Genomic DNA, 22,053 nt, shown 5'->3' on the forward strand with positions numbered 1-22,053 from the left:
ATTTGGAAGTTCAGAATTTTCATCTGCACCATCATCCTTTGAATTGATTTGGTTTACCTCCGATGCCATTTCCACCAAATCTGCTTCGCCAGCCTCTTTTTTTAACAGTAATTCTTGAACATCTTCAGTAATCATCTCTTTTTTAAATTTTTTTTAGGAGTATTGGCGACTAAAGCCATGTTGCTCGGTGTATATTTTCTATAAATTGTGTGTATCCTGAGGTCAATTTTCTGTTTTGCTGGACGAAAAACCAGAGTTTCCAGAAAAAAAAAAAAAAAACATGCTACCCTCACCTCCTGAGCCCGACTAACTCAGTCACTTGAAAAAGACCCATAAAAATTCCTCACGTCATCAACAAGATTCAAACTCAAGTCTTATCCACCAGGTGTGGGGAGGAGGGCAATTCTATCAACTGTGCTACCCATGAGGGCTTGAGGGCTTCAGTAGTCATATCATCTAAACCTTCCCCTCCTACCAACACAGCAAGTTCTACTATCGCACAGATTCCGTTTTCTGCTGGTTCGACTATATTTCCCGAATGAACTGACTCTGGCCATACATTTTTCCACACACATTTAACGTTGACAGTTTTACTTCTTTCAGTGATAAAGCTATGATTCTGATACAGTCCATAATTGAGAAATGTTTTCATGTATCCAATGCTTTGATAGATTTGGAATCAATATTTTCCAAAATTCGTTGTAATGATTTTTTGATGTAATGAGTTTTAAAGGTGGATATGATGCCTTGATCTAATGGCTGAACGAAAGAAGTTGTATTAACCCAATACATACAAATATCCCCAGGGGCTAATATCTGGTGAGTATGGGTCCTGAGCTGGATATCATCATCATTATTCTCTTCTTGGTGATTCCGTTCTCTCTCTCTCTCTCTCTCTCTCTCTCTCTCTCTCTCTCTCTCTCTCTCTCTCTCTCTCTCTCTCAGAGTAATGCAGAAAGTGTTTTTGTCTGGTACAGCATAAGCTTCAGACTTCCTTGTACCGTATGGCTAATAATAATAACAACTGTGGTGGCAGGAACAAAACTTCAACGTTTGGATGACTTCTTTTGAATGGCCTGGTGTGCTATTGAATAGTAATAAAACTTTGAAATCTAGATTTTTCCACAAGTTCAATAGCACAGAACGTAACACAGGGATTTCTCAACAAAATAAAACACAGGGATTTCTCAATAATTTTTTTTTGACTAACGAGTCAACAGCAGGGATTCAAAAAGAGTAAAATGTCGAAAAATTACATCCAACATAATAGCAGGGTTTCCCCCGCACAAAAGATAAAAAATACCGTGTTATGTGAGATTTACTGAAATTCTCTAACAGTGTTATAACAAAACTATGTTTTATAAGTATCGTGTTGTGCGAGGATTGCCACAATTTATTAATCGTGTTAGAGTGAAACCATGCTGTAGAAGTACCGTGTTATACGGGGTTGCCTGTATTAGCAAAATGATGCCATGAAGCAAGAAACCTTATAACAGCATCAGCAAAAAAACCTTTTTTACTCACTTCTTTCAATAAAATTCCTTCCAAAATTTGCCATTCCTTCTTTAAATTTATTTAAATTACCTACTTCCACAACATGAGTAGAAGTTATCTAAAACAATTACTCTCAGAATAAAGGCAAATTTCTGCACATCTATTCTGCAACCACCCATTTTCAGTTGAATGAAGCACATTTAAAAACCTTTAAAGGCTTTTTTGATCAAATACTCCAACAAAGAAAAGTTACAAAACAAACTGATGATTAATCCTTTTCCTGCATGACTTCTCAGAAGACACCTGGGATTGTGGGCAAGTTTCTGAAATATGTGTGGATTTGTAGCCATCAGTTTTTCAAATACATGTGCAGACTATGGATAACAAGTGTCCAATGGCAGAGGGCTCAATGGAGTGAGTTTATTCGTGGAATTTTAAAATTTTATAAAATATAATGAAAACTGTATACGTAAATGGTTTTAAATATTAATCTCTTCTTACTGTAACTTCACTGCCAAACATTAGAATAAAATCAGAACTGTCAATAAACAAATTAAAAAACACAACAATTAGGAAATAATTAAAAACTTGTTGTCCCCCCTACTTTTTTTGCACCATAATTACATCTATTTACATATCACTTGATTTAATTTAATCAACTTGTAGATCAGAATTCCTGAGAATATATTCAATTTCATCTTTTGTAAGGCTAAATCAGACAACTGAAGCTAATAGGTGCCAGCTTTTCTTCCAATTTTCAAAGCTAATTTATTTTTTTTTTAATATCTATTATAAACTGTCTCTGCAATAAAGTTGAAAAGAAAGATAAGATTTGTAAGCATCAACTTAAATATTTCTAAACAATCTGTACATAAGCAGACACATTATTTGAAATGGGCTTCAAAACAGATACACTGGTGTTCAAAGAAAGTGTATTATTCCTTAATATCGTAATTGTCGTCCGAATAACGTAAGTATATGTCAATATTTCTTACAGATTGCATCAGATAAGATTGACATGCATAGATGATGATGTAATATTGCAGCTGTTACTTTCAGCTATATAAGCAGGCTCTGCAAGAGTTGCAGTCATTCCTTGCTTGTGTCAGGATGGTGAGTAACATGCAGTTGACGCCACGAAGAAAGAGTGCTATTGTTGCTTTACGTGAGGATGTTCTTCGTGTCGAATTGCTTATAGAGTGTCTTGTAATCAGCCGACAGTGAGTAGATTTCTTTCCAAACTCAAGAATACTGGTTCTGCTGATAGGAAAAAAGGAACTGGATGCAAACAAGTCTCTATGCCAAAACAGGATTGCATTTGAAGTGATTAAAAACTGTAAAGCTTAAAAAATCTTAAAAACTGTAAGGCTTCTTCGTCTGAGCTCAAAAGAGAATGGGAAGAACATACAGGAGTGATAGCAAGTGACATAACAGTCAGAAGATGCCTCTTCAAAAATGGAATTTTAGCCCGTCATCCTAAGAAGCGCCTCCTCACACAAAAAATGAAAAAGGCCCGATTAATTTGGTGTAAGGAGCATGTTAAATGGATCCCCAAGCAATGGAAGTGAGTTATTTTCTCGGATGAGAAGAAATTCAACCTGCATGGCTCTGATGGGAGACAAATGATTTGCCATAGAGGTGGTGAAGAATACCATCCAGACTGTATGGTTTCTACAGTGAAATTCCCTACCAGCAAAATGATACGGGGCTGCATTTTGTATCATCTGCAATTTATAAAAGGTTCTGTAAATGCCAATGAATACCTGGCTATACTGGAAGGCAAATTGCTGCCAACCATTAGAGACCATTTCAACCTGCCAAGTAACTGCATCTTTCAGGATGACTCTGCTCCTTGTAATCGGGCGAAAAGTGTAAGTAGGCACTTCTGTAGTTATTTTAGCTTCATTTCTGCATTAGAGGTTTGACAGTAATGTGTTTACATTTGTTAAAGGTGAAATAATAGTTGGAAGAACGGTCCATTACAACTCTTAGCTGGTCAGGAAACAGCCAAGACCTGAATGCTAATGAGAACTGTTGGCATCGTGTGGAATCTGCAGTTGCCAGAAAGAAACCAAAGACCCTTCGTGAACCTCAGGAAGCCATAATTTGTGTTTGGAACCACAAACTATCAGTTGATTATCTTCAGAAATTGATCTTGTCAATGCCTCGACAGTGTGCTGCTGTCATCGGGGCCAGAGGCAGTTCAACTAAATATTAGTTTGTACCTGGTGAACTTTTCATTTTGTTTTCCATTTAAAATGATAAACTGAAGCAAATTGATAGCTTCAGATAACATTTCAGCCATAATTGTTGTGTTTACCAAAACTGTTGTATAAAGGTTGCAAATGCTCATTTTGGAATATTTTGAGAGCACCTGTCAAATATTACTTAGTTTTGCCTTAACTATTAATAAATATCTTGTGTTGATATTTCCATTTGTGATTCTAGTCATTAATGTAACATACCATTGCAAAAAAGGGTGAGAAATGTGAAATTCATAGGTGGTGTACTTTCTTTGAACACCAGTGTATATGTGTATGTAATTTTCTGCTTAAACTTCAGGATGACCAAAGGCATTACAATTTACTAAACAGAGAATACAAGAAGTCACCATATTTAGTATTAGCAGAGGCATATGATGCAACAATGCAAGCTTATACAACATCAGCAAAAATAAAAATTGCATTACTCTCTCATTCCATTTTTAAGACAGGGTGGGCATAAGCCAAGATAATTCTGCTTACAGTATTGCTTTATATTCCTCTTTTAAAATTTAATTTTCCTTAGGTTTTCACTTTTCCTTTCATCACTTCTCTTCTGTAATGCTCTATATTAACATGCAGTTTTATGAAGTAACTTTAGTTTAATATATCTATGATTTTTAAAGTAATATTTCCTAAACTTATAGCTTTTCCCTAAAGTCAAAAAAAAGTATTCAAAATGATAAAAAACATAAATTTGGAAATTTGTTTATCATACGACAAATGCTTACCATATGATAAATACCCCTGGTGCATCTTTTCTTGTGCTACATCTCTTATTTCCTCAAGGAAGGAAGATTCTGGAATTAGCAAAACCATTATCACAATGGGAAAATTACTTATGATATTTATAAAACAGACAAATTTCCATTTCTACCCTGTACGACTGGAACCAGAGGAGTAATTTAGCATCATAATATTGTAAGCTATCATTTTTTGCATGTAACATAAAAGGTATTAAAACTATATATATAACCATCATTATATTTCCAGGGAGATATATAAATGGTAGTTAAAGTGAATTTAATGTGCACTGAACTCAATTGAAAAGTGAAGACTCAATTCAGTTCAAGGCACCTGTTAACTTCCAGATAAAAAATGCCAGGTGAATGCTGGCACAGTCTGTGTGCAAAGTTTATTCCTTTTTTCACTTTTGGCCCATTTATATACAAATACAAGTAACATAAAAACAAAATAGAAACATCTAAGAAACCATATGCCCAAGCCTTAGTAGCTTTATTAAAAATAGAAAAACATCACCATCTCTGATTAGTAGCTATTATAGAATAAAATTCTACAAAAGCTAATAATCAGGGATTGTGCATTACTTCATAACTAATTGGAAAAAAATACGAAACACTACTGATTCCCAATTGTTTGTGACATCAGATAATTTTGACTAGTGCCATCTGGGAAAAAAGTTGAAAACATAACAAAACTGAATTGGAATATTAATTATGTTTAAATGAAAAGTACTTTTTTGGTAGCACAAAAAGTGCATTTTATTTAAATTCTAGTAATAACATCAAAGAATGTTAGTTTTTAAAGCAGAAAATTCATACTTCCATAAGGTTATCAAATAAAGCATATTTTAAGTTTTTAACGGAATAAATTACTCATTGGCCTTTAACAGAAAATTTATCTTTCCTAATTCTTACCAAACTAAGATTTTCAGCAGTAACAATCAAAATTGGCAGTAATTATACCCTTTTCAAATGCTACAGATGGCAGTAGTCAAAATTATTCCAAGCTAAATACCACTGTGGTAACAATTCCGAAAACAAAAAATGGCGAACCTTAAAGCAGTTTGCTCTCCATTCCACTACTGGAAGATTACTCTACAGAGTACAATATCGTGAATCTCTTTTTAAACATGAAAGCATGTGAGATTCCTTAAAAAAACTTGTCTTGCCCTTTTCATTGATAATGCCCCTGTTACGATTGACCTAAAAATTGGAGTAACAAGGAGAGTACTTGGTGGGTCGTGGGCTGTTTTTGTCATCTCATTATTTGTGCGCTGAAAACAGAGATTGCATACCTTTCTGTGAAAATGGATGAAAATATTTGATAGAAATTTACTACTATCTAGAAAATAATTGTTTGTTATTGTTTGTTATTTAGTTTTTAGGAGCATTAGCAACTTAAGGCCATATTGCTCCGGGATATGCGGTGGTCATTCCCTGACCTTTCCGCATCCTCCGTATTTGGTGGTGACGGGCTCGAACCCCGGTCTAATCAAGAAGCATGTGCTACGCACTGCTGCTCCTTCCCACCTGGCTACGGAGGCGCCTAGAAAATAATTCTAAAACACTTTCAATTAATACATGAAACTGAAATATCAAAATTTTTGAAGTATGTGTGTGTGTACGTTGTTGCTGTCTTTGGGTAAATATTTAACTAGACTAGTAGAATGGTTGCAACACCTGGTAAGTCTATTTAACAAAGTTAGAAATTATTAGAAAAGCTATGCAAGTACTTTTCACCAATACCAAACTGAAAAGTACAACAAGCATTCACTAGTGAGTAGCTGAGTAGCACTGATTCAAGTCCACATCCAGTTTGTAATCCAAAAGAACTTTTGAAAGAAAATAAATTTGTTAATCACTCAAGGAAAAGAACTTCTGAATCACAAATCCATGTTCCTTCCTTCTGGCTTGAATAAAGCATTTTGCTTTTTCCTTTTAAATACTATGCCAATGTTTTCAAACCCAAAATAGCACCTCAATAAAATGAGCCTATCATCTGTTTATTGAGGTCATAACTTAGTTGTGTTGAAGAATATAATGTGTAAATTAGTTTTACCAACAGTTGTTAAATCTTCCATTTTAATTTTAAAAATAGATAACAATGCAGACTGAATGAGAAAGATGAATCTGACTTACTCAGGTATTTCTACTGCCAAGGTCAAGGGAGAGTCTAAAACAAGAGAAGATTTTGTTCAGGGAGGAGGTACTTTATTGTTGCATGTAACTACATAGTGCACAAGTTCCCAATGAAAAATTATGTTCTTATAAATGCTGAAGTAGCACAGATTTCACTAATTGGCAGTGCATAATTTTCAAATTTTAAATTTGTTTTGGTTAATTTTCTTACACAATACAACTGAAGATAAAGAAACAGATGATTGATTTGTTGGTTGGTGCTTAATGATACATTAGCAGCAAAGGCCATAATGGGCCATATCAAAATAAAAACAAGGCGCACTATATAGATAGCTAAGAATAGAAACAGGTGCAGGTATACTTGCGTGTACACCAATGCTAGGAGTTTAGTAAATAAATTTCATGAATTTGAGGTATTGCTCAAAACATCAAAGGCAGCTATTGTTGAGATATCAGAGACGTGGTGTCACACAGATATAAGGGATGCAGAACTGCAATTTGGGGAGTACAACGTCTACAGAAAGGATAGACAGGATAGGAAGGGGAGAGGGGTTATGCTATTAGTTAAGAAACACATAAAAACCAAGGAAGTGAAGCCAGTCGACATTGCTGGACAGTGCAGTGTTGAGTCAGTTTGGTGTGACATAAGCATTGGGAGATCAAAATTGAGAGTAGGAGTGTGCTATAGGCCTAATGACACTGATGAGTATAATAAGGAACTGTACAGGGAAATAGAGTGGGCCAGTAAATCAGAGAGTCTTATAATGGGAGATTTTAATTTCCCAGATATTGACTGGAATTTGGGGGCTGGTTACTCACACACTAGCAGGGCTTTTGTGGATTTATTGGATGATTGTTTTCTACATCAGCATGTTCGGGAGGCAACTAGAGGGAGTAATACTCTTGATTTGATTATCAGCAGTGATTTTTCACGCATTAAGAATCTGCAGATAAATGAACCACTAGGTGGCAGTGATCACAGTGTGCTGAAGTGGGATTTACTCAAAGAGGTAACTACCATTAGGGGTAAAGGGAAGGGTTATTGCTTCGGTAAAGGCGACTACGATGGACTGAGACAGTATTTAAATTCTATACAGTGGGACCAACTGATGATGTTACCAACAGCAAATTCAAAATGGGAAGCATTCAAAGAACTTATCTTGGAAGCTACTAGGCTTTACATACCAACTAAGAAATACTGTTCAAGGTTTAGGCCAAAATGGATGTCAGATGAACTAATGAGGCATATGGCAGAGAAGAAAAATGCATGGGATACTTACAAATTAACACATGACACAGAAGCCTATGATAGAAGTTGATATGCAACCAAGTTACAAAGGAGGTTAGGCAGGCGAAGGCAGATTACGAGAAATCCTTGGCCAGGGATGCAAAGAAAAACAGCAAAGAGTTCTTTACTTATGTAAACTCTAGAAGGAAGGGGATGAATCAGATTGGTCCACTTGATATTGATGGGTCAACTGCTGATGATCCTGCTCAGGTAGCTAACAAACTAAATGAATATGTTGCATCGACATTCACACATGAGGAGTTATTCAGCAAGGGGAATGCCAGAGGTGTATTCAAGAGGTATATACAGAGGTGTATTATGGTTGTAGTCAGTTTTTGCTATAACGACAAATTTCAGTTGCATAGAGATGCTAAAAACATGAAAGTCAACTCAGTGTATTACCAGACTGAAGTTCTACAGCCGTTGTTTGAAGGTGAAATACCCACACTGTACGGCGCTTTTTTGCAGAGAATGGAAGTGGCGACGGGTATTCGTTCAATCCCGTTTGAAGATATATCCGTTAAATCACCTGACGCTGCACCCATGGATTTTTGTGCATTCGGGCTTTTGAAAAGAGCTCTCGGAAGCCACCGCCCCAGAACTGTTGAAGGTTTGTGGAAAGTCTGCCAGCAGGAATGAGACAAGATCGACTTGGCAGTTTTGGAGGACACTTTACTTCAATGGAAATTGTGATGTCATGCGATAGTCGATGAGCAGGGAAAACAAACAGAACGCAACCAGTGGTGGCGGCACAGAATTTCGTAGTTTTAAAGGACTGTCAAAATCATTATCAAAAGGCTGAAACAACCCACCGTAGTTAACAGTCATGCAACAGACTCTGCAAACAATTATTCGGTACCTACCTCAACTTGACATTCATTTTTCCTTGGGTTGCTTCATATTTTAGCAGTTTCCCTTTACCACTAGGTTTTGGTAGACGGTTTCAGTCAGAGATACAGATATATAAAAGTGACAGCTGAATGGTCTTTGCACAGGTTTTTGTGAGCTCAAATAGCATGCACTGGGAGTAAATGACTCTTCGGGTGGAACAGTCAATTCAGTTTGTTTTCCGCTGGAACATTTCCCTGCAACCTTCTAAGCATATTGAAGGTTTGCTATTATTTATAGGTTTCACCACTTACCTCCTGGTATGATATGTTCTGCTCTAGTTTGAATCTTTGTATTCCTATTTTTTCTTTCCATCTCTGGCACACTTGAGAGTATACAGGGTGTTCTCCTTACAGCTGTGGGTTTTGGAGCTGAACAGACTGCAAGTTCGTGGTCCTTTGCACACCAAGTGCATAATGACAAGCCATCTATGAATGTTCATATTTCAGGAGGTGAGGTATATATGCCTTACTGCAGTCACAGCCAGTGCAAGTAAATGCAGCTATCATGCCTTACAATTTTAAACTCAGAACAGATTTCCTCTTCAGACACTTCAATCAGATTCCATTCGGAGATCACACCATAAGATGAGTTGAGTGTCTTATGAGGTATTACTGTGATTACTGCGATGCCCCCCGTTCCAGCAGAAGTGGCTCGGAGGAACTATTCCAGGTGATAAAATGTGGTAGCTGTGCTCAAGGAACAATAAAAGATGCATTCTACAAAGACACTCATCACAATCTGCCTTAACTTACAGATGTCATCATGTTTTACTGAAACATCCCTTGAATTGTCTTTGCAAACAAGATACATGTAGATCTGCTTATCTACAAGCTCACGTGAAGGCCACTTCCAGCATTTACTGTGATTCATAAAAAATGTATCTGGAGTGAAGTATATGAACTTTACAATTACCCTATATACTGATTCATAATTGAGGAAATATGCAATTACTGAGATTTCACTATAATAAATTTAAAACCTGCTTACCTTCCATTTCTTCCTTTATCAGCCTCTTTAGTGAACAAGCAGTTAACCAGTAGGACTGTATAAACGGACTAAGCACACAGCGTAGGAACTGCAGCATATTTAAATGCTCATCATTTTCACTTACCTAAATATGAATATCATTATTTATTTTCTTTATTCTCTCTTATATATACAAATGATCTTCACTTAAGTTAAGAAAATTGTTAAAATAGCATTCTCATCAAATTATCATATTCACAGTGTTAAAAAAAAAAAAAAAAAAAAAAATTTTGGTCTATGCTGATATGAAACAAACAAGATTAGAAGAAAAACATTTTATCAAGCAAATTATGAAATTCTTAAATTAACTGGAGGCAATAGAACAAAGAACACTAAAGGCTGTTAATTAGATTCCCAGTAACACAATTTTCTGTTTAGAAAACAGATTAAGAGGGAATTATCCTCTCTTCATGATCCATGTGATCTTGTACATCATGTGTAAGATACCATATGCTGTTACAAAGTTCAAAATACAAATTTTGCTTTATTATTATTATTACTCATTATTTCTACCTGACTGAGGGTTCCACCTCGTGACAGGTATTTCTACCAAGTACACAGGGTGGTTGTTGTTATGTCTGGTCAAGGAACTCTCTGCAACACAAAGATTTGACTTTCTGGAGTTCAGGATTGCGACTTTCTGGAGTTCCTTGTAGGTGTTCGCTGGGAGACCTATTGCTGCTAGGCTGTTATGTAGGGTCTTTGGCACCATGCTTGTGGCTGAAATGATGATCGGGATGGTCATTACTTGTTGCATATGCCACATCTCTTTGATCTCCTGCCTTAGGTTTGTGTACTTCCTGATTATTTCCCCATGTGTTTTCTGCAGATTGAGAGGGAATTATCCTCTCTTCATGATCCATGTGATCTTGTACATCATGTGTAAGATACCATATGCTGTTACAAAGTTCAAAATACAAATTTTGCTTTATTAGGTACCGCTATTGACATAGCGGTACCCAAGTCAATCAGATAGGTAGCCTTTTCCTTCTTGTCCACAAAGGTTATGTCCGGTCTGTTGTGTAGGACTGTCCTATCCGTTATTATGGCGAGGTCCCAGTACAGCTCATGGGTTGGGATCTCTAGTACTGCCTGGGGTTCGTACTTGTAGTACGGTACACTTTTTTCGATCAACTGGTATCTCCTTGCTAACTTCTGATATATTAACCTGGCTACCTGGTGGTGTTTATGACTGTACTCAGTCTGCGTGATCACTTTTCATCCCACGGTGATGTGTTGGATCATTTTTGAGGCCAGGTGGCATCATCGACATGTGTCATCAGACACTCTGGGCTCCTTGGCGATGTATTTTCTATAGTTCCTGGTGTTGATTACCTGGTCTTGGATGGTGAACATGAATCCTTCAGCCCCGGGGTAGAGTGTCCCACTCATGAGCCATGCATTGGAAGCAATTTTATCTATGTGATCTTGATAGAGATCATTGTAGTGTCTGCCATGGAGTGTCTTCTCGCCCATCTTTCTAGCTTCATTTGTGCCTCCTGGTTGGGAGGGGGACTCCTAGCATAGATTGAGTGTGGTATACCACTTATCTATCTTCCTTATGGCCTGGTGGAGTGCTGCTGTGTGTTTCTGGAAGTAATCTTTCAGGTTAGCAATCGCTGTCTTCTGTTGCTCAATGAGGTCTATCAGGCACCTTCCTCCTTCTTTCCGGGCAACTGTCAGTCTCTCCACTGCAGATTTCAGGTGGTGTTGGCAGCTCTTGGTCATCACTGTCCTTGTCTTTCTCATGATATCCTCCAGTCTGGTGTTAGTCCAATCTATGACCCTGAAGGATATGTTAACACTGAGACTGCATAGGTGTTTATGGCTTTAACTGTGTTCCCTCCATTCAGCTTTGCTTTCAGCAGGCTTCTGATTCTCTGATGGTATTTTTCGAGCAGGCCTTTCAATTTCCTTCTGCTGTAACTGCTGAGCCTGCATCATCCCCAAGTATTTGTAGGCCTCTCCTCTGCCATGGCTTCGATCTCTTTACCAGTCTGCAGCTGGTAGTTTCAGTTGACAAATTTTCCCTAGTGCAATCCGTGGATCTTGCATTTGTCTAAACCCACAGATTGCACACGTATTATTATTATTATTAGCCATAGAGTGCAAGGAAGCCTGACACTTATGCTGCACCAGCCAAAAAAAAAATTATGAGGTGCTCTGAGAGTGAGAGAGAGAGAGAGAGAGAGAGAGAGAGAGAGAGAGAGAGAGAGAGAGAGAGAGAGAGACTGTCGAAGTAGAAGGGAATCACCAAGAATGAGAAGAATGATGATATCCAGTTCAAGACCCTGGGTGTGCCAAGCCCATACTCACCAGATGTGAGCCTCTTTTGTAAAGTATTAACATAGTAAATAAAGCCATATAGGTTGGATGACTGACGTCAGAATAGTTTAACAACTTCCGCATTTACAGGATACAATTTCATTGAGATTTACTAAAGCAACAGATAACAATGGGCCATGCACTTTTTATGCAGTGTACAAGCTTGATCTCACAAGGGACAAATTTACATCAGCACACATCACTCCAGGTCTCCATATGTTAGCCAGAGACCATGTTTTTACTTTACTCTTTTTTTTTTTTTTTTTTTTAATTTAACATGTTACATTAAACAATTAAAACATAACAATTGAAAAAAAAAAAAAAAAACTCAAGACTAAAGTTTTAGACTCGAGTTTCTAACATGATCCAGTTCTTAATAATAGTAATAGAGTCATGTGATGCAAGAAAGCAAGCATATGAGCTTATGTAGCATCAGCCAAAAAAAAAAAAATTCACACAACCATTCCATCTAAAAGTTTGTCCAGTTCCTCCTTGAATTTATTTAAGCTATCAACTTCCACAAAGACAGATGGAAGTTTGTTCCAGCAATTAACCACCCACTGGCTAAAGGCAAATTTATGCACATCTATTCTACAACTGTCTTTCCTCAATTTGAATTTATAACCCCTTAGGTTCACAATCTGAGCAAGCAGAAGAACCCCATCAGAATTCAGCATGCTCAACCCATTCAAGGCCTTATACACCTCAATCAGATCATCTTGCAGGTGCCTAGTCTCCAGCCGCTGCAATTTGTAGAACTTAAGTCTCTCTTGGTAAGAGGACCCCTTCATTCCCCTCATCAAGCAACTCAAGCAACTCTACACTCAAGCAACTCTACAACCCTAAAATGAGGCCTCCAGACCTGTACGCAGTATTCAACGCGTGGCCTGATCATATTGCCTTATACAAAGGGATAATCGTCTCCTTTTCCCTGCTAGCAATTGACAATACCCATTGCAGCCTGCCTGCACTGCTCATAAAACTTCATATCTGATTGCACAATTACTCCCAGGTCTTTTTCATTTTCTACCACCCTAAGTGTAGTATCATATGGTTGGTAAATTCCTCTGGGGTTACTTCTACCCATATGCAGTACTCTTCATCTGTCAATGTTAAACTTCAGTTGCCACTTCTCAGCCCATCTGCCCAAATTTTCTACATCCTGTCACAGTAGCACACTGCCATTACTGTCATTAACAACCCTGTCACCTCTGTATCATCTGTAAATTTCAACACTAAACCTGATATACCTTCATCAATATCATTGATGAAGGATACAAAACAACAGTGGGCCCAATACTGAACCCTGTGGGACTCCACTAGTAACATTAGTCTACGAAGAGAAGCATCCATTGATTACCACCCTCTGTCTTCTCCCACTCAACCACTCTTTTATCCATTGTAGCAACTTACCCTTAATACCATTCTGCCCCAATTTGTACAGTAGTCTTCCATGTGCAACAATGTCAAAAGCTTTCCTGAAATCCAAGTATATGATATCAAAATTATTTTTTGCATCCAGTTCTTTTGTAACCACATCATAGTATCCAATCAAATTTGTCAGACAAGACTTTACCTTAACAAACCCGTGCTGTGTCTGAATTATTGCTGCAGTCTTGTCTAGATGATCCTGCAATGCATCTTTTAACCAGTGACTCCATTATTTTGCCCAGAACAGAAGTTAAAATTAACTGGTCTGTAATTACTCGTGTTACTCTTCGATCCCCTTTGTGAATTGGGGATACATTTGCACATCTCCAGTATGTGGAGAATTCCCCTGAGTCCAAGGATGCTCTCATAATTATGACTAAGGGTCATAATTATGAGAGCTCACATCCATAATTATGGATGAGAGGAGTAGAGGTGGGGGACAACTCCAGAATCTGCTGGCTTTCTGTAAACTTTTGTAATTAATTTGTTATCCAACCTTTTGATTGCATCTAAAAAGGGAACCTGATTGTTCTTTTCAACTTCGATTTTAAATTTCATGCTGGGATGCTTCTAGTTGAGATTCTTGAAAAAAAAAAAAAAAAAAAAAATGTTGGTCTATGTACCATCCTGTCTCCATCCTACCAAAATATTGTCTACATACCAGTCTCAGAATTTATGAACAATGTATAGGTCTCAGCTTTGTCGCCTCTCCTGACAGAAACATTTATGGATCATTTGAAACTGAAATTAGGCTTTGTCTAATGTATATTTCCCTGTTCTAGGAAGTGAGAGTGCATTCCACCACATCTACTTACAGTTTTTGACAGATTCCTCTAAGCTTGGATCTTAGGGTGCAATCATTTACACATGCACACAGCGATGCTTTGGAGCTCTTTTCCAAATGGCCAAACTCTAGCTAAGTTATACCACAGAAAAACTGACTCAGGTGCTTTTGTTGTTTCTTCACAATAAATAAGATAAGAAATTTGTAAAAAAAACAATTTTCATTATTGTTGTGTGATGATAAACTTCAACCAAAATGATTAGACAGACCTCCATCTGATTTAAATATTGTGAAAAAGAAATTTTCTAACAAAAAAAAATTTTTGTTTCTTTATTTTTTTTTTTATTATGATGGCAATACTAGATGAAATCAATCATTAGTGGCTGCTACTGGTGTAATTTCTTAAATATTATTGTTAATAATATTCTAATACATAATTTTCTTCATACCTTCAAATGTTGAAGAGAGCTGCATACTGATTCATCATTGTCTGAATAAGAATCATCACTTTGTACATCTGCAGACCATGTCCTTGTGTTCCATTCCACATATTTTGATTCCTGTTAATTAAAAAAATTAAAACAGAATTGTAATAAAAATTACTAAAACATTAATAATATTTAAAAAATATATTTATATATCCAAAAAATATGGAGCTTTATTCACTCAGACAATACTTGTAGTATAAGCTTGTTATATTACGATTTTAATCACCAAAACAATTCTTATCAATAGTACCATACCATACATCTGCTGTATGGCCAACTATTTTAATTTTAAATGCAATCACTTATTCAATGCAATCGTTAAGTCAATGCAGTCCTTACTTTATATATCTTTTGTGAAGTACTCTAACCAATCTGATATGTTATTATGATGCAGGAACCAAGGAACTGGATGCCAAAAATAATTTTGTATCATATACTTGGTTTCAGGATGACATGGATGACAGCAGAACAACCAAATATCGTGGAAATGGAAACCTACCAGTAGGAGGGCAAGAGGATGACCGCAGAAAAGATGGATGGATGACATAGAAGATGACTTAAAGATCATGAAAATAAGAAGTTGGAGAAGTTTGACTTCTGGGAGGGCTTACTGATGGAACATCAGTGAGAAGACTAAGACCCACCTTGGATTTATAAAGCCAGAAGAAAAAGATACTTGGTTTCATGAAGGCTTCTGATACTATTGCACATAAAAGTGTATAAAGCTGTATAAATGGAGCAACAGGCATTAAGGGCAAGTTACTGCTATGGGTAAAGGGATGGTTAAGTGGAAGAAGACAGAGAGTGGTTATCAATGGGCACTAACGTCATCAGTGGAATCCCCGGGGTTCAGTGCTGGGCCCATTGTTGTTTTCAATATTTATTAATGATATCGATGAAAGTATATCAGGGTTAATGTCAAAGTTTCCAGATGATAAAAGTTGACAGGGTGGTTAACGACAGTAATCAGGGTAGTTAATGACAGTAATCAGGGTGAGTTACTGAAACAAGTTCTAGGAAAATTGGGTCAATGGGCTGAAAAATGGCAGTTGAAGTTTAACATTGACAAATGCATGATACTGCATAAGGGCAGCAGTAATCCCAGAAGTAACTTATCAACATGTGGTACAACACTCGGGGTACTGGAAAATGAAAAAGACCTGGGGGGGTAATCAGATATAAAATTGTGCAGTCAGATATGAAATTCTCTGAGCAGTGCAAACGTGCTGCCAGAACAGTTCATGTGGTTTTTGTCAATGATATACAGAAACTTTGCTAGCAGGGATAAGGAGGCGATTATCCCTTTGTACAAGGCCATGGTTAGACCACATCTTTAGTACTATATACAAGTCTGGATACCTCACTTAAGAAAGGATGTAGAGCTGCTGAAATGGGTGTAGAGAAAGGCAACCAGACTCGTGAAGGGGAAAAAGGGTGCTCTTACCTTGAAAGGCTTCAATTCTGCAAACTGCAGCTTCTGGAGACTAGGTGCCTGTGAGGTGATCTGAATGAGGTGTTTAAGGCCTTGAATGGATTGAGTAAGCTGAATGTGAATGGCATTCTTCCTCTTGCTGAGACTAATAAATTTAAGTTGAGGAAGGATAGTTGCAGGATAGATGTGCAGGTCTGACTTCAGCCAGCGGGCAGTAGATTGTTGGAAGTGGCATCCATCTGTTGTTGTGGAAGTGGATGCTTTGAATAAATTCAAGGTAGAACTAGACAAATTCTTGGAAGGTATGGATGGGAGAGAAGTGTGTATTGGTTTTTTTTTTTTTTTTTGGCTAATGCTAAATAAACTTGCTTTCTTGCATTATTTGCCACTACTACTACTACTACTTTTAATAGAATTTTTGAAGTCTTAAAATGGGAACACTGCATATATATTCTTCACTTTTAGATATAAGGCATTCCAAAAGTCTGATACCATTTAAAAAAATAAATTATGTTCTTAAAAAGTTACACAAATGCATTGTAATGCCTTTTTACCAAGTACATTATATGATTAAATTAAAATAATCTAATATCTGGTATCATGCTCTCTAATTAGTGTATCCATCCTATGAAATGTCCCCAGCTGTTTATACAAAAATTCCTGGGTGATTATTAAAGGTATGCAATTTGAACAATAAATCATTTAAATAAAATGTGCATTTTTTCTTATGGGCATAGATTTTTGGGACAATGTGCATATTTACGTTGCTTTATTATTATAATTTCATTATTTCTGTAAAATTGTCATTTGCATTTCCGTCAAAAAAAAAAAAAAAAGCAGTGTCTTTGTCCATTATTTTAATCAATGTAGATGTTTATTATGGATTATAACAAAAAAAAAATGAATGTGTTATTTGTAGAGGAAATATGTATGGCATACACATTTCTTCCTCTTTCTCCCATTCACATACACCTTCCAGTCTAAAATTAGGTCACAGTCTTAAATTATCATGCCAAAATAGTTATCTGAAAGTGAGATGATACAAGGTTTGCAATTATCAGAAGATAATTAAAAAATAAAAGACTTACATCACATGAGAATTCATTTTAAGATATTTATTATAGCGTTACCACATCAATCAGCACATAATACAGGTTAGCTATGTTTCATGGTTCTGTAAACCCTTTCTTCAACCCATATCTGTTTAGTGGCCTGATACCACATAACAATGACAAATTCCAAAGTCCAGCTGCAGCTCTGCCTTTCTCATTTATGAACAATTTTATCTATTTCTAGCCTCAAAGTTAAACAACACTGTCCCATGACTCAGCAATCATACTTCTGTACGATGCAAAATATTCCCACATTCAGCATCATTTTCTGACAAGAGATTCATAATTATGCCCATAAGATGGAATGAAATTTACAACTGACACCAGAGCTTTATTAACACATTCAAACTTCAGAGTTTTCCCACAAAGTGACTTTGCAATGAAGTTCCATATAAAATTCTGAAATTTGTTTATCTATTTTTTCATAAACTCATCAGAGCTGTTGTCAACAAATATCTTCTTTCGTCTTCTCAACCTCCAACCCAAGTACGGTACTAAGTACTATAGCTTCTAATACCTCTCGTGTTTGGGGTTTACATAAAAAAAAAAAAAAAAAAAAAAAAAACTAATATTTGTCAATTTTTATGAACAAACACTCCTTTGAGATAACTGACTACTACTCTTTTACTAAAACAAAAATGAGGGATCTTAGCTGTTAGTTAGAAGCACGTTAAACACCAAAGTAACTAAGGCTACATTGTCCTTGTAATTACATATTCCCTGTATATAATTGAAGAATAATACTTTTTACAAAAGTTATCAAATCAGTTGCAATGAACATAAATATTAGAACCAGATGGGGGAAAAAATGGAAAATATTAAATGAAAAAATGACTTATTAGGATAGGATTGGCATTTTTTAAAAAAAATTTAAATAAGAAATGCTTACCGCTAGTATACTGAAATATCCATTTGAAATTAAATTATCTAGAGTTGCACTTATTGCTGAATACAAGCTTACACCCGGCTGAAATAAATAAAAAAATAAATTAAAACAACTCTTCAGACATTTTAAAATTCATTAAAATATTATTCTTAAAATAAATTTCCATAAAATCTCTCTCTCTCTCTCTCTCTCTCTCTCTCTCTCTCTCTCTCTCTCTCTCTCCCCCTCCCTCCCTCCCTCCTTCCCCTCTAACAGTGGGACCAGATTGCAGACAGGCACCACCACTGAGATTAACTTGTCAATGGTGGTGCCTATGATCATAATAAAAGCTGTGGTACCATATCAGATAGGACAATCTTTTTTATTTCTAAATAAAGTTTTTAGTTTTTTCAATTCTGTTTGTTGAACACTAGCTCATTAGTAAAAGGTCTAGCATCAATATTCAACAAACAGAATTGAATAAACTGATTAAATTACAATTTAATGAAATAAAATTTTAAATACAATGTTATGTTTTACACCTGTTATTTCCAACAAAACTTTATGCATGCATACTTTTATGTCTGCTGCTTTTATAGTATATATACATTTTAAAATAATATCTGGTAAAAACATAAAAATATACAATTTTTCATAATTCTCTTTTATTTTTGTATTATACAATTATCTCTTTTGTCAGATGTTATACACACTGTATTACATATTTTTAAAATGCCACACACATACAAACGACAACATTTAACCTATATAACTGAGGCATAATTAACCAACATCGCAACAGGACTACTTTAAACACATTATTCAAAAGTTCAAAAAACTTAAGCATACTCAGAGTAAATGGGCCTTTTCCACTGGAATCCACTTTTCCACTGAAGTTGAAAGAATTTGAAGGAATCGAAAGTAAGAACACATTTAAAAAATTACCTCGTGACACGTTATTAAGAATAAGTTATTAATGCAACAGAGTAATTTTAAATTAAATAAAGAAAATAACGATACTATTGACGATGAGGAATTGAAAGAAATTTTATACATATGCTACCTGGAATCGTGGAATACGAAAGAACTTTCGTCTCCGTGGCAAGACAGTGAAAAATGAATAAGAAATTTAAGTAAAATATGAAAAAATATGAAATATGAAATAAAAATTAATAAATTTAGAGATTTTGTCAAAGACAGTTTATCTTTAAAATCGAGTGAAATTCCCTCTTCGATTATAAAAGCCAGAAATATCTTTGAAACCACTGCGATTAGGCTTTCAGCATAATGAATAATATTGTATAAATGAATGAATAATGTTGACCATACATCTAAATGGAAAACCACTGCTTCAATTTGATTCGGATCGTTACGTCAAATCATTCCTCTGTAATCATCACTCAGCTTGAGCAAAGCAGAAGATCAACAACAAATATTAATAAAGAAGTAAATTGTATATGGCAATTTTTAGAATAAATTTTTCTTGAATATTTGTGTAATAATTTTTTTTATGTAATCTGTGATTTAACCCCGGGGGCTCACATCTGGTGAGTATGGGCTTGGCACACCAAGGGTCCTGAGCTGGATATCATCATTCTTCTCTTTCTTGGTGATCTCTCTCTCTCTCTCTGTGTTATTGTAACTTGGGAATTTTTTTTTTGGCTGGTGCAGCATAAGCTCAGGCTTCCTTGGACCATATAGCTAATAATAATAATAATAATAATAATAATAATAATTGTGTACCTTTTCTAGAAGAGTTTTTTTTTTATTAAATATTTGTTTTTATATTGTAGAATGTTTTGTGATAGTTTTTGTGATATGGGAAATATTTCGTGTTATTTTTTATTTGCAATATTAAAATTTTATCATTAAAAAAAATTTTTTGTGTCCATTATATTTCCCTAGTAAAAAAAGAGAGACGAATAATAAAGTGGCATGTGTACCGAGCACGCGCAGTAGATGGTTTATGTGAATCCTTTGCGTTTCTTTTAGGTATTTGATTTGGACATTGATTACGAAATAATAGAGCTTTTGTATCATAAATATTTTATTGAACATTCGCAAATTTTTATAATTTCTGGAAGACAAGAAGATACAATGGATTTATGATAACTAAATTAACTGATGTGTACCTGCGATTGCAATGTATCTAATGTCTAGAAAATAGCGTTGATTGAAGTACTGACCTTGTAGTCGAAACGACATACGCAGCTGTTCAGGGCACCTAACAATGGAATGTTATGAAAATGCGAGATGAAAAAATAAATTGTTGACAAATATTTGTATTGTTGCAGTCATACTTACTTCAGGAAGTATGATTGTGACATTATACTATTAAAAAAATCTAAACAGTTAGAACTCGAGATACTATCATATCCAGGTATCATTGTAAAGAGGGGAGGGTGGCATGATGACCAGACTGACTTGAGATATCATACCAGTCACGAAAAATGCGTCACGTGTTCTAATCACACTACTAGTGAATGCTTGGCGCAGACTAGTTGTATGAACATGGGAAGTGCCTCTGGCGGAAGCCTACCACGGATGACGTCACGGAATGACGTCATCCGCGGCAGGAATCCCCAAGGATGTTTCACATCAAAAAGTCGGGAAAACTGCGAGCCCATTGTTAAAATATTCACAGCTCACCACTGAAGATATATAATAAATGGAAGTCACTATAGACACAAAAGTTGATATCAATTGATTTAGCAAGTAACGATTTCAATTCTTAGACTTTACAAAACCCAGTTTGAATTTGTTGATAATTTGTCTGCAACTAATTTTAGCTTAGCTGCTCAAATTAGTTGCAGACATTATTGGTGTAGATGCAAATTAAAGATAATGATTTTCATGAAAGTCAGTTATTATATGCTTGCTTTCATATACATACACTGAAAAAAATAAATAAATAGAAGATTTAAAGTGGAATGATGAAGAATAGTGGATTTCATTCATATAAGAGTGATTTTGAACAAACAGAAATAATAGATCATCCCATATGGAACTACTATTGTAATGCAAAACAACATGGGGCTGAGAAAACCTATGAAAAGAAGAATCCCTCCTGTCTTTTGGAGTTAAACTTGACAAGAAGTGATTCTGCTCCAATGTACCAAGCCACCTAAAACTAAAATAAAATAAGGAAGACAGAACAGAGCAATACTTACCTCCAATAGTACGAATGCATGACTCCCAAACCAAGGGGATGCATGCCTACATCCACCAGAGAATAAGATCCACTTTAATAAACAAATAATAAATTAATAATAAGAAATAAAAAAAAAGAGGGACTGGGAACTCACTACCTCCTCAAATGGACATCCATGCTTCTGAACTCCAAAACGGATCATATTTCAGTAATTGACTGCTATTCAGCAAAGTGCCAATGGATGAATGTTGCACAATCTGACTAAACAATGAATAACTGAACTCAAACTTGGGGAAACAGAAAGTATGTTGTGAACACTGCCTTCTATAGGTTAAATAAACAAACAAACGTAGCAAACATAAATGCAAATTTAAACATCGGCACAGTCAACTGACAGATCTAAACCAAATTAAATATGCAAATTAACACTGAACTAAATCATAATAAACAATTAGCATAAATAATCAAATAGAATTCCTGAAAAATCTCCAAGCTCACACTCAACTGTGATCTACACAACGCACAGCATAACTCATCACTCTATGGAGCTCATGAACAACAGATGATGCACAACTCCAAGTGTCTTTTACTGTTATGCTAAACTCGTGATCTGCAGCACTACC

General features: G+C 35.7%; 1 protein-coding gene across 1 annotated transcript in view; it reads right to left on the minus strand.

Annotated features, from left to right (window-relative positions):
- The window catches only part of LOC150078342 (glycerol-3-phosphate acyltransferase 1, mitochondrial-like), a 237,659-nt gene that overhangs the window by 11,970 nt on the left and 203,636 nt on the right, over window positions 1-22,053 (minus strand). Inside the window, exons 18-21 of the mRNA XM_090384299.1 lie at window positions 18,304-18,381; window positions 14,832-14,942; window positions 9,804-9,927; window positions 4,487-4,555 (exon numbers count right to left, since the gene is read on the minus strand). Coding sequence (XP_090240425.1) covers window positions 4,487-4,555; window positions 9,804-9,927; window positions 14,832-14,942; window positions 18,304-18,381 — 382 coding nt within the window. The remainder of the gene's footprint in view (window positions 1-4,486; window positions 4,556-9,803; window positions 9,928-14,831; window positions 14,943-18,303; window positions 18,382-22,053) is intronic.

This window comes from Mastigoproctus giganteus, chromosome 11, assembly GCF_048544385.1.
Source record: "Mastigoproctus giganteus isolate SK-2022 chromosome 11, ASM4854438v1, whole genome shotgun sequence".
Taxonomy (NCBI): domain Eukaryota; kingdom Metazoa; phylum Arthropoda; class Arachnida; order Uropygi; family Thelyphonidae; genus Mastigoproctus; species Mastigoproctus giganteus.